At 40.1% G+C, this 16,187-nt stretch overlaps 1 protein-coding gene across 7 annotated transcripts in view; it reads right to left on the bottom strand.

The window, feature by feature from the left end:
- Positions 1-16,187, bottom strand: part of TENM2 (teneurin transmembrane protein 2) — a 417,254-nt gene that overhangs the window by 118,404 nt on the left and 282,663 nt on the right. For all 7 annotated transcript variants that reach the window (XM_069102413.1, XM_069102414.1, XM_069102411.1 and 4 more), the window contains 2 exons: positions 7,680-7,874; positions 1,400-1,600 (listed from right to left, as the gene is read on the bottom strand). In XM_069102413.1, coding sequence (XP_068958514.1) covers positions 1,400-1,600; positions 7,680-7,874 — 396 coding nt within the window. The remainder of the gene's footprint in view (positions 1-1,399; positions 1,601-7,679; positions 7,875-16,187) is intronic.

Consider the following 16,187-nt stretch of genomic DNA (forward strand, 5'->3'; position numbering starts at 1 on the left):
TCCTTTCCTTTCCTTTCCTTTCCTTTCCTTTCCTTTCCTTTCCTTTCTCTTCTTTCTTTCTCTCATTCACAGCTGGCTGAGATGGCCATTTGCTCCCCATTTGCCAGAGGCGGAAGCTAGCTAATGCTGGGATGGAGGCACCCAGTAGAGAGGGCACAGTGTGGCTTCCCTTTATCGCTGGAAACTGGGACTATCCCCACTCGAGTTCTCGGATTTGGCCAATCTGACCACAGATGTCACAGGTAGATCTGTAACACCAATAAGTGTGTCTCAACAGTTACACCAAGAATTCCAGCCACCCTGCTCTACACCATCAGTGGTATTAACAATCTATACACTGCATTTACATAGCATCTTTCTCAGAGGAGCTCAAAGGCTTTTGTGGTTGAAAAGGAGACAGACAGACAGATATTCACTCCGTACCTTTCCAGACCTCTCACTCTAGGACAAGCACTTTCCAAACATTCATCCTTACAGCAGCCCAGTGAGGGAGGCAGGGATCATGATTCCTATGGAGGGAAGCCCTAGACCAGAAAAGTTAAGTGACTGGATTGAAGTCACACAGCGAGGCAGTGGCAGAATGGGCCCACGGCCCAGGTTACCTGCCTTCCAGTCCAGTGCGTTCTCCACTAGACTCGAAAAGCTTCAGAGCTGAAACTCAAATGAAGTGGGATTGAGAAGACACCCAGAGACAGCACATTTTAAATTGGCTTTTTTTCCCCCCTCTTGGAATGAAATATTCATTTCTTTCCAGTTCTAGGCAAAGCTTCACAAACATTCCTATCATGATTGCCATGGCAATCTGACAGCTATCTCACCACCCAGATACAGGGGGCGGAATGATGCTCACTTGCCTGGATAGTCACTGTCAGTGTGAACAGAACCATTCTTGGAATGGTTGGAACTGGCTTGAACTGTTGAACTATAAACATACTTTTAATTTTAGGAAAATAAAGTGTATTGTGCAACTTCATTATTTTCCTGTCACTAGAGTATTTCAGAGCCTTATAGCACATACACACAGCACCCTCAGGGAGCCTCTTTCTGTTTTAGGAGATGCTCTGTTCAGTTTGTCTAGGGCTGAATTGCTCTCCTCTCTTTCCTAGTCCCTTTAGGGAGTGTACATAAGAAACCCTATAATGCAGATGGTGGTACACTTCAGGGCACCATATCAATTTGCAGTGATGGAACGAACAAAGCACAAAAACCGAGAATTCCTGTGGAAAACACAAATCCTGTTCCCCAAGCAATGGCAGCAAGGACATCACTGTGTACTTTATAAAAGTTCCCTTTATTTCCAAGCTGAAGGCAAGTTTAGTTCATCATTCACCTGGGCTTATGGAAGGAAGACAAGGTGGGAATATTAAGGGAAAAAATAAGAGAAAACCTCTTGGCTTACCAACAGAACAGTCGGGACCCATCCAGTTGGGATCACAGCTGCAAAGTCCAGTGTCACTGAGGTATGTGCCATGCCCACTGCATTGATCCGGGCACTGGGCCCTTGGAAGCTCACAGTTTATGCCCCCCCAACCAGGGCCACAGATGCATGCTCCATTCACGCAGACTCCATGGGTGGAACAGGTTGGATCTAAGCAATCAACTGAAAAAAAAAAAAAGACAAGAAAAATGCATTCTGTATCCAAGTGATGTAGAGCGTTGTGCCTCCTTCATAGGAAATAGACCAGGGTTCCTCAAAGTCCCATGTAGCTGCAAGAAAGCCCAGTAGACCAGGGAGAACTTTGTAATACCATGGAACACTTGTGAGGAATAAAATGAATTCAGTCTGCCAAGATTTTGAAAAATCTGAACCTTAGGGATTACGAGAGAGAAAAAAAGGGTGATTTCTCAACTAGAAACTGGAAAAGTCAGGAATGATGCTACATAAAAACTTATCAGGAAATCTTTAGGACTCAGTGATTATAAACATTAGGTGACCAAATAAGGTACATCAGAGCCCTCCAGGGACCGAACACAAATAATATTGGCAGTGTCTGTGCTGACTGGATCAACCAAAACACAGTCAGCTCTCAATGATCTTTACTAATGGAAAGGAACATTGGAGGATGTAGTTCTAAAGTCATTAGTATTTGCCTCTAGAATATAAAACACAATTTAAAAAAAATCCTACACGTATAATTTTCACCTTCCCAATTAAGCATTTCTTAGAATGATATTAAAATGAGTTTTCATTCTCTGAACATACCCTGATAGTAGCTACTAAAGGTGATGAGTGACAATGAAGGAGTCAGTCTCAGAAGAAACATTTTTGGGGTATAATCTCAAGTGCATAGTCTACATGCAAATAACTTAGTGGACAGTTTGACTAATTCTGTTTTTTATTTCTTTTGGCCAAACTGTTTCCTTCAAAGGAACCAATCAGATCATAGTATTATAGGATTTAGAGCCAAAAGGTACCTTAGACACAGGTTCAGAGATATTAACCCATTTGCCCAAGATCCCAAAGCCAGTACATAACAGGACCTAGATTCAGATCCCAGTTCTCTGCTTACAAACCCAGGGCTCCTTCCCCTTTACCATGCACATCCAATAGTCAAAGCGTCTAGAGGAACAGGATTGTTTTGTGTTCTAGTTATCATAGGCTTTTTTAAACAACCAAATGGGAAACATGGTTTCGGTCACTGTTCTAGCAAACCCAGTCCTAGACAATTAAATGGAAGAAGAGAATAAACATGCAACTTCTTGACTCATAAAGTATGATTTCTGGGCAGGGGTATGATCTCAAAAATGGGTATCCCATTTAATTCTCTGGAAAATATTCTTTTTAGAGGGAAAACAGTCTTACTCTGTACTACTAGTAATAGAAATGTGGCACATTGGAGACAAGAATTCTAAAAGTGACAAGATTTGAATATAGAATAACACTCTAGAGATATTAGATTTCACTTTGTGGACCAAAGAGGTGTAATTTCTACAATTACTCAAATTCCCCAGCTCATGAAACATTTGGCACTGGGGAACTTCTGACCTGAAGAATTTAGACTAACTAGAAATCACTCTTCCGTGGGGCTTAGAGATGGAGCCCACAAAGGACTCTCTCCTCTGTGTCTGAAAGAAGCTCTTTCTAGGTTATAATATTTCTCAGGGACTTAAAGGAATCTCTCTGCTCCTGACTCTTCATTTTCTTCTTGTTACTGGCATTCCTCTTAGCTTTGTTCAAAAGGCCTAACGTGAAAATCAGGTTCTGAGTCTAGAACCTAAGGAGCAATGTAGGAATTGTTAGCATCGCCTATGGTTCACTGAAATCTAGGAATTAAGTCTTGAAGGTCGGTTTTCTTATGTGAATAAGTTCTCATTAGACAGATGAATACAATGATTATGCTCAATGATTTGGTTAGAATCCCTTTGATATTTACTTAATTGTTTGGGGAATATGACTGCAATTACTATTGGTGAAATGAATCCTTTCCAGTACCTGAAGACTAAATTTCATCTAATAGGTCACAGGCTTAACATCCTCAAGCTCAAATTAGAGATCAACTGATTTTGAGGCAAGATTGAAAGGCTCAGGTGCATTCTTGTATTTTTTTCACTTGAGGAATTTATACGGGGGACATGAATTGTTTTGTGTGTCTGACACCCTAAAGGAGACAGAAACGCAGTAAACATTCAATACATAATTGCTGAAAGATTGATTTGAAGATATTCAAATTTAAAATCGAGTTTAAAAATCTCAAAGGTGGAAAAATTTCTTTGTTAAAACAAAGAACGGATAAAATTCAGGAGTTGTAAGATAACAGCTGGTTCATCCAGACTTAAAACAGGTGGTCTATTGGATAAAATACTGGATTTAGAGCATGGAAGACTTGAATTCAAATTTTGCCTCAGATACTTATGAGTTGTGTGACTGAGGGCAAATCACTTAAATTCTCTCTTCCTCATCTATAAAATGGGGGATAATAATAACACATAAAACACAGGGCTGCTGTGAGAATCACATGAAATAACACATATAAGTACTTTTAAAACCTTTAAGCACTATATAAATGCTAGCTATGGTTATTATTGGGGCAACTAGGTGGCACAGTAGATAGAGTGCCAGGCCTAAAGTCAGGAAGACTCATTTTCCAGAGTTCAAATCTGGCCTCAGACACTTTCTAGCTGTGTGACCCTGGGCAAGTCATTTTACTACAGTTCCTCGTCTATAAAATGAGCTGGAGAAGGAAATGGCAAACCATTCCAGTATCTTTGCCAAGAACACCTCAAATGGGGTCACAAAGAGTTGACACAACTAGACAAACATTATTGCCGTTGTTGTAAATGATGAGCTTCATATTCTTCTAATAAAGAGGAACTTAGAGAGCTATATCTATTTCCTATCCTCAGTCTCTTCCTTTACCTCAGTCATTAAAAAATCATTGGATCATAGATTTAGAGCAGGAAGAGACCTCAGAGGCCATCATATTAAACCTCCTTGTTTCACAGATGAGGAAAATGAGGCACAAAGAAATAAAATGACTTTCCCAGGGTCACACAGCTAGTAGGTGTCTGAGGTGGACTTTGAACCCAGCCCCATTTACCATGCCAGCTATGTTAAAGGCTGAATCCAGAAGCTCCCAGGAATACATCATAATCTTTTCTTTTTTTAAGGGAAGCAATAATAAAAGTAATATAAAAAATAAAAAAGCATTTCTCTTCCAGATAAATTAACTATCTCTACCCTGTTCAGAATTATGGTAGCCAGGCAGGAGAAAATCCAGAAAGATTTATTACCCCAGAACTAGAATGTCATCGAATAAACCACTTACTCTGCTGAGAAATATGAGCTAACTGTTCCTGGCCATTGTTACATGTAAATACACCCTTAGTGCTTTTTAATTAGAGCAGGTAACTAAAAAACAAAATTTGGAATTGAGGAAGATCACTTTCAGTGATTTTTATTCCAAATTTTTAGTTTGGTTCCAGCCTCCTGTGATACTGTCAGGGCTGCCACCGAATTTCTAGTAGGGAGGAGTAACCATGGTATTTTACAAAGCTTTATAAATGGAAACCTTGCTGTGCTTAAAAAGGGGACAATGGCCTTTACCAGCTAAGTATCGTGTGCCTAGGAACACCAACCCCCTGGCAGCTGAAATCATTAGAACTCATTTAGTCTCAGGTCCTCTGTAGATTTGACAAAAAAGGGTAGTGAATGCATTTTAGATCCCTAAGGATGAAAAAGGAGGTCAAGGAGTTTCACAAACAATATGTACTAGAAACCCCTGAAGAACCATGAATTACACTTATGAAGTTAAATGTCATTGAAAAATGACTCAACCATGAAACTGACATGAAAAACATGGCTGACTTAAACTAATTTGTCAATCCCTCTTGCATCACTTTTCCACTCCCCCAAACATCATGGAGTGAAACCTGACAAATACATTGTTGAGTTTTCATGTGCAAATTCGTTAATAGAGCAACAATGTTTATGCAGCAAAAATTGTGGATCACAATTATCGATTTTCATGCCATTGCCATTTCAGGTAAATTGTTTGAACGATATGACTATGATGAATATCAGATATAAAAAGCTAACTGGAAGAAAAAAAATGCTGACCTAGACTTTCTAATTCCATTTCCTATTTTGAAAACAGCATATGAATCACTCTAGCCCATTCTTTTGGGGCAGCACAAATCAATAGAGGATATTTCATCCTTTAATAAAGCTCCACGTGGTTTCCTTGTTTTGTTGGGGAGGTTAATTTATTCCAAAAATTTAAATAAGACTGGTTGGGTTTGCAGAAGAGTTGAGAAACCCCTTGAAATTAATTCTCCTCATTTCTTGGGATTTAATACTTGTGTGAACAATATTTACTGAAGGGAAAGATTTTTAAAACAGTAATGTCATTGCTCTGGCACTATCCTTTCGCCAAATGATGTATGCAAAAGGTCGTCTTAACCTTCCTTGTCATAGTATTGGCCTCTTCCATGTTTTCAGTGAATGCAGCTTTGCCTCCTGAAATCCATTTATCTTTAAGAACCTTAACCTTTCAAGCACTGTTATTAAATCAGTACTTCCTCCATCTAAACTCACAATTTGGTTTTATGATGCAGACCTGGGGGCTACCCTTTATTACAGCAAAGACTTATGGAACTGAATAAGGACCCCTGGGAAGAGGAGACCAGGGAGTCTTGAGTCTCACTAAAGACACTGTTACTGATACATTTTTAGTATGTCAGTAGTAGATTTTATGAGAATAATTTATTGTCATCTAAATAGTCCTTCATTTTTATCACCTGTGAAATGGGTGTCAGGCTTCTAACCATTTTTATAAAGAAAATGTTTTGTAGTCTTTGGGTAGAAGAGAAATCATAGGATTATAGATTTAGAGCTGGAAGGCCATCAAGTACAAACCTTCTCATTTTACAGAGGATAAAACTGATGCCCAGCAGAGGTAAGTGACTTGCTCAACATCACACAGACAGTAAGTAGAAGTGGGATTGGAACCCAGGTCCTATGATTCCAACTCTTTTCCTCTTTCCACAATTTGCATGCATGTATGTATATGTGTGCATATGCCTTTAGCATCATTAAATTTAATTTCAATAAAAGGGATATCACACATTGTATAGAATCCCTAGAGAGATGGGAAATAGTACAATTTGATGAGACTGAAGATAGTGTCTTCCCAATACCCTTTACATTTGGAATACTTACTTTAATTTTTCATCACATTTCATTGATAAGAACAAAGGACATTCCCAACCCAGTAAGTTAGCATCTCCCACTTTTATAAATTGAATGGTTGGGTGCTCCCTTTCTCCCCCCTCCCTTTCACCCCTTCTCCTCTCTCTCTCTCCTTTCTTCCCCTCCACTCCCTCCTTTCTCCCAAGCCTGAACACTGACCATATTGAGTAGGGTTTGATTCCATTTGTTAAATCCCCTAATTTCTACCCACACATGCCTGAGGCTACTTAAATGTGTGATACAATGAGCTTTTTAGTATTCATCAAATCACTGTTCTCTTGCTGTACATCCACTTTCCTCTAATTCTATGTGATTGTATGTAACCAGAATAATTTGCCCTACATGATGTCTCTAAATGACATGGATACCTGTAGTCTTTCAAGCCTGACTGCTCTGTATTGATATTAATTTTTTGCTGAAATATTTGCACAGACTTATATGGGTTTCAGATTATGGGGAAGGATAAAAACACCATTGGGGAGGGGGCAGTCTTGTTTTCGCTTCCTGAATATATTTTTAAAAATTTCCATTTGGAGAATTTGAAAGAAAGAAAGGGGCAAAGAAGGAAAGGGAGAGGAAGCAAGAGACAGAAAAATGTAAAGGGAGAGAGGAAAAAGGACACAAAGAGAGGAAAAGAGACACAAAGATAAATAAAAGCAGATACTGGAAGAGAAATAAAGGACAAAGGGAGAATGATCTACTCTCAATGATGAATGAGAATAATTACAATGATAATGATAAACACACACACACACACACACACACACACGTGTGCACGCACACACACACCCCGGAAACATCCCCAGTAGGTTTCTTTCTATTCTCCTACTGAGGAGTAACACTGCTGAGTATCATGGACAATCTGTGCCATGAAACCTTGGGTCTAGCTTCACCAGTGGACAGCTGTGTTGTATCCCCAGGCCTTCCCCACCTTCTGAAGTTTCCAAAGAGAGGGCAAGACCATAGGCAGAGAGCACATGCCAGTATTTACCTTCCTCACAGTTCCCTCCTTTGTAGCCAACAGAGCAAACACAGTTCCCTTCAATGCAAGAGCCGTGACCTCCACATGAAGGATCGATACACTGACTCAGGGGCACATCGCATTCTGCGCCTTTCCAGCCGCTGTAGCACTGGCACGTTCCCTTTGAATACTGTCCATTTCCGCTACACAGGACAGGGCAGGCAGCTACAAAAAGAAGGATGACAAAGTAATAGGTCACAGAGCAAGCAAGCAGTAGAGAATCCATGTCAGAAATCAAGGGGGAAAAGGCAATTTTTGCACTGAACTTGGAAGTTCAAATACCTGGATTCTGATTTTGATATTTACTGGTTGTGTGATTAGAGAGATGTTACTTAACCTCCCCTAGTCTCAGTTGTAGCATCTGTAAAATGGCAATAATAATACTGTTCTACCTATGTATTAAGAAAGAGTCTTATGATCATAAGTATTAGCCTAAGTGAGCTCTTGCTATGGTTATTAAACATACACACATTAAATCCTCTGGAGGCAGCTGGTGGTGTAATAGAGTGCTGGTTCTAGAATCAGGAAGACTTGAATTCAGATGTGGCCTCAGGCTCTTAATAGTTAATTAATCCTAAACAAGTCACTTCTGCTTGTGGCAGTTTCCTCAACTAATGGAAGTAATAATAATACCTACCTCAAAGGGTTATTGTGAGGATCAAATAAAATAACATTTGGGGAAAAAAAGCACTTAACACAGTGCCTGGTACTTAGTAGGCACAATATAAAAAATTATTTCCTTCTCTTCCCCACTGTTCATAGCATCTTTTGGATTTTTTTCATAGCAGTGGAAGAATACAGTTAGATCAGAATATGAGTGCAGTGGTGGTGGTATGTATATGTGGTCATTTCTATTTTCTTGATTTATGTGTGCTCATGAGAGGAAGAGAAAGGAAAAGATAAGGCCAGGACCCTGTTCTTAATGTTTAGTTTATTATTTGGGAAAGGTTCTTGTAAATATTAATGGGATGGAATGCTGAAGCTAATGGTGACTCTAGAATTGGGAACTGTCTCTGGCCTTCCATGCATCCATGCTCTGCTTGCTTCCTCTCCCCTTCCCCCCCCCCCAACTCTTCTTCTCCCGTTTCAGAAATCACTGAATTGTAGCTTAGTTGAAACCACCAGCAGACTTAAATGACATGATACCTTTTAGCACAAACTATTTAAAGCCATCTCAAAAGCATTTTGGTGCTGGAAACTTTGATAAGATTGGATAGTGCCCCTCATATGAAGAGATCTTAAAGAGTAATTAATGTAGATTCATGATCTGTTCCCAGTAGTAATAGCTTGTATTATCTCTTATTTTGGAACACAGGGTAAGCACACACAAGTGTGTTTTGTAGTGTCATATATATCTTATTGATGTGGACATATATATGCATGTATTTGTATCTACACACACACACACACAACTCTGCAGTATCTGCATTAAAAGAAAAAGTTAGACCTGGGTAATCTCTCCATCCTCACCCTCTTTATTGCCTATATAATGCTTTGGGGCATCTCTTGTTTTCTTGTTCTGTATGGTTATCTAAGCCCAGTATTGCTGTTTATTGATTCCCATGTATGTGTCTTGCTCTTTAACTAGCTGTGACTTTCTTTAAGGTTAAGACCATACATTGCATTTTTTCTGCATTCTTTCCTTCTCCTCCCACCCCCACCCCCCAAACCAAGCACAACTGCTGTATGTATGCCAAGCACTATCTAATTAAAAAACAGTGTTAATCAAACAAATAAATACTTATTGTGTGCTACTGGCATTTTATGATTCTCGAATAATGGAGAAAACAATCAGATACGAATCTATATAACAAATGGTAAGGAAGAATATATGGAGTTGATAAGATCATGTGAACATAACAGTCATCTCTAGAAAAGCATGGATAGATCATAGATTTAGAACTGAAAGAGGGCCTGAGAGATCACTTACAGAAAAGGAAGCTGAGGCCCAGAGAGAGGAAGGAACTGTACTAAGTAGCAGAGACAGTCTTCAAAACCTATGCTGTCTAACTCCCCAGCCAACACTAGTTGCATTATCCTAGACTGTCTGCTTAACTTGTATAATAGCTGGTGAAATAAGCTGAGACCAGCACTTGAAAAATGTTGAAAATGGAGAACAATTTTCAAATGGCATCTGGTGAGCTATTTGCAAAAATAATTTGGGCAAAATGTCAAATAAATTCCATAGCCTCATCTTGCCATCAGAGGAGAAGGGTGAGCTAAGAACAGGAAGTATTCTATACTGTATACTGACACTACAGGGTAAGCCCTCTAAGACCAGGAAACTTGCTTTCTGTTTCTTGGGTCGTCTAATACTGGAATCTGTTCACAGTGGGTACAGCTACTGACTGACTGACAAGGCAGTTGCTTTACACACAAGGTAACCTTGTAAACACTTAGGGGAAGAGAGAAGAAGAAACAGAATTAAACACTTTACTGGGGAAAATTATTGGATCAACTTTTTTGTTCTTGTTTTTCTGAGAGAGAATTGGTTTGCTGGTGTGTTCTCAGAACTGGGGAAGGGGTTGAAAATTTCCTCATAAAACCCAGGCTAAAAAATTGGGTAAATGGGGCGGCTAAGTGGCGCAGTGAATAGAGCATCAGCCCTGGATTCAGGAGGACCTGAGTTCAAATCTGGCCACAGACACTTAACACAAAAACTAGCTGTGTGACCTTGGGCAAATCACTTAACCCCAACTGCCCTCCAAAAGGCAAAAACATAAAAAAAAATTAAACAGGACTAATTTTAGGGGTGGCCAGGTGGCTCAGCGAGTAAGAGCACTAGCACCAGTGTTGGGATGACCTGGATCAAATCCGGGCTCAGATACTCAACACCACACCCCAGAAATAACTGGCCGTGTAACCTTGAGCAAGTTACTCAACCCCGATTGCTTTAAAAAAAAATAAAATAAAAAATTGGGTAAAAATAGAGATGGGTAAAAATAGAATAACAATGATAACCTTTTTCTGTTGAATATGGATATTCTCCCCTTGAATACTAAAGTATCAAGAACGTAATCAGGAACTAACTAGCCAGCACATTGGTAAAATGTTTCCAAGTTACACACTCCAATTCTGAGTCTGAGAGCTTCATGTAAGAACTTTGGAACTGATTGTGTGACATGGGAGAGACTGGCACAGGACCGCTTATCATGGTGTGCCCACCTCATAGAAGGTGCAGTGCTCTATGAGCAAAGCGTAATTAAAGTAGCTCAAAAGAAACTCGAGGTGTGCAAATTTAGAGAATTCACCCCAAATGTTCACATAAACTATTTGTGCCTGACCTCCGGCAGACCATTCCGACCTTGTATTAGTCTGATCAGTCACACTGGAACAACGTTGTAATTTGACTCTAATATAGTGATGTCATTCTGGTCCTCTTCGAGAATGAAGGACAGCAACTAACCAACCAATATCATCTACAGATGGCAGGGAAAGTTTGACTTAACGGGAAAATAATAGAACTGGGCTCCTATTCTAAAAAATGTCAAAATCTTTGTGAACCAAAACAGATACATAATGGATATTTTCATTAACAGCAAAATAGAGTTGAAAATGTTTTCTCTTTGTTCATAATGCAATCTTTCTTCCTTCTTTTTTTTCCAGAAGCTTAAAGTCACAGGTGGTGGTAGAAGTAGGGCCAGGGCTGGGGGGATAGGAGCTGAAACTCCCTAATTGGTTAAGAATGGTTTTAATTTAAAATTCAATGTCTGGAAAATCAAATTAATAATGCAGTTTACCTAAATTATCCTAGAAAAATTGAAATTAGGACAGAAATTTCCTCTGTTTTGCCCCTTTGTGTTGCCAGCGACATATGGGATGATAGAGAAGGATGCCTGCTGGTCAAGACAGAAATCTTTGCAGCACTGACTCCATGACCTGCAAGTGTTCCAATGCTGGACTGACTGGGGCCAGACTTTTGATTGACGAGCTGATCCCTTCACACACTAAAGGAGGAAGGAAGCAACAGAAGAGGAGAGGATATGCTGGGGGATGAGAATATTAGCACAAGAGGGAAGTAGGTACCCAGAGGAGGGGTCACTGCCATGACTGACAGCTGTGCTGGGAACTATAAGGGGGGACACTGCAGGGAAACATGGAAGGATGTCAGTCACGAGGACCTCAGCAATGGACTGCTTGCACAAGATCTGTCTGATCAAACCCTGCATGAGGGACACAAAGCAGATGCTGGGTTTGCAGGAGCCATTCAGACAGCTGAGATCAGAGCTAGGGAAGCCTCACTCATCTTATCTCCATTTCCCCTTCTTCCTCCCTTCCTGGGACAGGCGTGTGCCTATTCTCTGAACCTCTATTTCTTCAGAATCTGTTTTCCATTTCCTTTTGTCTTTTATGTCAGCCAGTCATGAACAAGCATTTATTTAGTGCTAGGCAATGTATTTAGTGCTAGGGAAAGACATGATCACTGCCCTTAAGAGACTCATATTCTAACAGGGGAATGATATGCAAGTGATTATGCACATATAAAATATGAACAAAAAGGAAGGGGATATGGAAGGAAAGGGACAAGCAGGGAGTGGGGGGAGGGGACCAGAAAAGGCTTCCTGTAGAAGGTAAGATTTGAGCTGAGTTTTGAAGTCAGAAGGCAGGAGGAAGAGAATTTTAGACATGAAGAACAATCAGTGCACATGCACAATGAGAAGATCGGAGGCTGCGCATGAGGAACAGCAATGCAGTGTAGCTGGACTGCAAAGTTCATGGACGGAAGCGAAATAGAAGATCCCAAGAAGACAGGACAGGGCCAGGCTCTTAACAGTTTTAAATGCCAAACAAGACTGAACATTTAGCAAATGGAGGTAATGGGGAGCCCCTGGAGTTTAGTGATAGCAAGGAGGGGGAAGAATGTGGTAAGACCTTCATTATTGGGAATCACCAGGGGGGAGGACTAGATCTGAGGCAATCAGAAATTGTTCAGAGAAGAGGTGATGCGAGCTTGTACATGAGTGGTGGCTGTTTAAGTGGAGAAAAAAAGGGAAGTGTATGAGAAAAGTTGCTATGGTAGAAATGAGAAGATCTGACAATAGATTGGATATGGGGTGTAAGTGTGATTGAGGGGTACAGAATGACACCAAGGTTCTAAGCCTGAGTGACTGGGAGGAGGGTGTGCCCTCAATAGTAGTGGGAAAGTTGGAAAGATCAGTTCTGTTTTGGATAGGTTGAGTTTGTGATGCTCACCAGACATCCAATAGGAGATGTCCAAGAGGCAGCTGGTAATGTGAGGCTGGAACTAAGGGGAGAAATTAGAGATGGATACATAGCTCTGAGAATAATATGCATGAAAATGAAAATGGAACACTTGGCAGCTGATGAGATCACCAAGCAACATCGAACAGAGGGCCCAGGGTAAAAACCTCCCATTTTAGTACTAACCCATAGAGAGAAAGAGACAACAGGGGAGGCCTAGGAACACTCAGAAGGAGAAAGAAATAGATTTTATAACTGTTAAACAGTGGCATATTTTACCAAAAATACTTCCTGCCTTGAAGGCTCAGGGCAAACAAGAGAAAATGATTGATTTTTATTTTTATAACTTTTCAGGGTAGAGAGAGAAAATTGGACTTGGATCTTTCTGGGCAAACAGTTCAACAGCTTTGGCTGGGGGAGACTGTGATAAACTGGCACCAAGAGGAAAGGTGGGGCACTGGCCATTTATTTCCCCTTTCAATTGTTTTCATGTTGTCTGAACTCCTCCAGATTTGACTATGGTGCCCCAGGAACCTCATTATTCTCTAAGATCATGTCAGCCTTCAAACTCACACCTTATCAGTACCCCCTGCCCCAGGAGCCCTTCCTTCAGATTCCAGAGGGAGGTGGAAAGCTCTTCCCAGAGCTGCCATTCAAGGAGACGGCCCAGCTTAACCATCTTTTCATTTCCCACCAGAAGCAAACTTTTGCAACATGCCCTTTTCCATTGAATACCTTTCTCCCATCCCCTTTTCTGTTTCCTTTGGTGTGTTATCTACCCCCCTCCCCCCACTAGACTGTAAGCACCTTGAGGGCAGGGACTGCCTCTTTTCCTTTTTTCTTTGGTGTACCCAGGTACAATACCCACACAATACCTGGTACATAGTAGGCACCTTTATTGATTTTCATCTAGTTTTGAAATGAAAATTACTTTGCTAGGGGGATGAAACAGAGGAAGAAGCTGGGAAAATAATGTCATCCTCAAGGAGAGGAGCCAAGAGAGTGCCAGAAAAGGAAGGAGTAGCCCTGCCCTTACACTGGTGAGACCAATTAAGACAGAGTGATAACCTTGCTCATCCAGCACAGCTCAGAGTCACACCACTCAACTCCTTCTAAAAGTCAAATGCAAAATACCTATTCTGCATAAGTCTCTTAAGAAGCAACTGCAAACTCAACCGGAGTGCAGTCAAAAATGCAAAACTTCTTGATGCTTTTTGGCTAACAGGATACTGTCTGGGCTCTGTTGGTGTTACTTAAAAAAGCACAAGGCTAGGCTAATTAGAAGAGTGAAGCTCTCTAGTAATCCATTTGCTACCAGGGCAAACTGAGGGCAGATAAATGCCAAGTGAACTCCTCACCAATGCTCCCAGGGCTGCCCTACACCGGAGAACATCTTCTCGAGGGGATAATTGATTCAGTCTCTGACATAACTCAAACCACAGCATTTCAGCAGCTGAGTCCATGTTCTTCCTGCTGGGAAAATGCTACATATAAGCCAGATGACTAGGATAGTTAAAAACCTTTATTATATCATATTTTTATAATTATTAAAATGTACTATTTTTGTCCTAAATGTTTTATGGAAAATAATATGGGGCATCACAAATCTGACGTTTTTCAATAGATGCTGAACCGAAGCCAGCAAGCTTGTTTCTCACACAGGTGTTTCAAGCTCATCTTAGAAACAACATTCTATGGGGCTAAAAGAACAAAAGGAAAATCTATGACACTCCGAAGAGGAAAACATCATCAAGAGATGTTCATCAGAATGATGACCCCTTTCTCTTTCCTATGTTCTGTCCAATGAAAGGCACATAACAAGGCACACAGAGGCCCAGACCTATATGAGTTACATGTACGGAAGTTCGTTAACACACCCCTACTTTAGAAATATTAAGAAATAATATTTTTTCAGAGTTTTGGCCTAAAGTCCTTGGTCTCATCTACACAGAAAAGTTACCTGTACTTAATCAACATGAGGACACAGTGTCCTAGCATAAAGTTCTCTAGCATCATTTTTGTCAGTCCTAACCACTTTCTAATGGGAGAAGCCTCATCAGCCTCACCTGAAAACTGATTAATCAAAACTGAGAGCACTTTGATTAATTCAATTAAGAGAAGTAGCACTTGAGTTCACCTTCAACCAGGGAAAATGGAAAATCCTTGGGGGGAGGGGTTAAAAAGCGATTGAATTATTTTAGGAAAAGATTCTCCAGGGTGAGGAAAGTTAAGTAGCTCAACTTTCTATTTGCTGAATCAAAACTGTTTATCTGAACTTTGTAACTATGTTTTACCTTAATGTGGAATTTCTACTTTTCTTTTGATGTGGGTCAGGGAGATTTTCAAAGGCAGCATGGATGTTTCTGTCTTTGGATTTTTTTCTTCCCCTAAGAAGGGATGCTTTAGAATTATTTAATTAACAAATCTGTCTCTGGCAGACGTGTGCCTAAAACAGAGAATACAGAGTTTTTCTTCCACAAACACAACAATATTTCTTGTTCCTACTCTTTTTTATTGGCTATCATCTAGGGGAATAGGACACTGTGCATGTGAGTTTCTATTAAGAATCAATTAAAACAAGGGTAAAAAGTGATCATTTGTGTTTTACTAAGTTTTATAAACGGCAGTTCTTAAAGTTATGCAGGAGAAAAGTCAAAAAGTGTTGCCAATAACACCTGACAAGTTAACAGGCTGATGCCAAAAAAGAGACATGAATTAGACTAACCTAAATAGTCTGGTGTTTATCTTAATGATCAAGATGGAAAGCTTTTTTTCCTAAGATTCCTTTCTCACTAACAGGGACTTTTATATGATGAGATGAATTATCAGTGTTATTTGCACCATGGGAGGTAAGGGAAGGAACCACCTGTATTGCCCTTAACTAAAATGAGCTCTCCACTTGCAGCACAAAGCAGATGGGGCATCTTAAAAAGGGTCTAAGGTTTCTAAAGTTGCTTAGTAATAAAGAGCATTGTTTAAAAGCCCAGCTATGGAGCTCCTGTCCTGCAAGAATATACTCATGTGTAGACAGAAATCACAAATAAAGATGTTTTCAAATGAAAGTGTTAGCATCTGTTCTAGTTTCCCTTTGGAAAACAGACTCTTCCAGACTGCTTAAATCCAGTGTTCCAAAGGCAGCGTAAAGGCAGCAGGGGACAGTTTGTTTTCCTTAAATCACTAAGGAGGATATCTAAATACATATAAAAGAACAGATTCCTCATTTTGGTGTATGACAGGGGAAAAAAAGACAATAAACATATAGAAGAATTGCAGTAC

This window comes from Petaurus breviceps, unplaced genomic scaffold (genome assembly GCF_028583685.1).
Source record: "Petaurus breviceps papuanus isolate PSGF00001 unplaced genomic scaffold, PetGlider_PUasm1.0 551, whole genome shotgun sequence".
Lineage (NCBI taxonomy): Eukaryota > Metazoa > Chordata > Mammalia > Diprotodontia > Petauridae > Petaurus > Petaurus breviceps.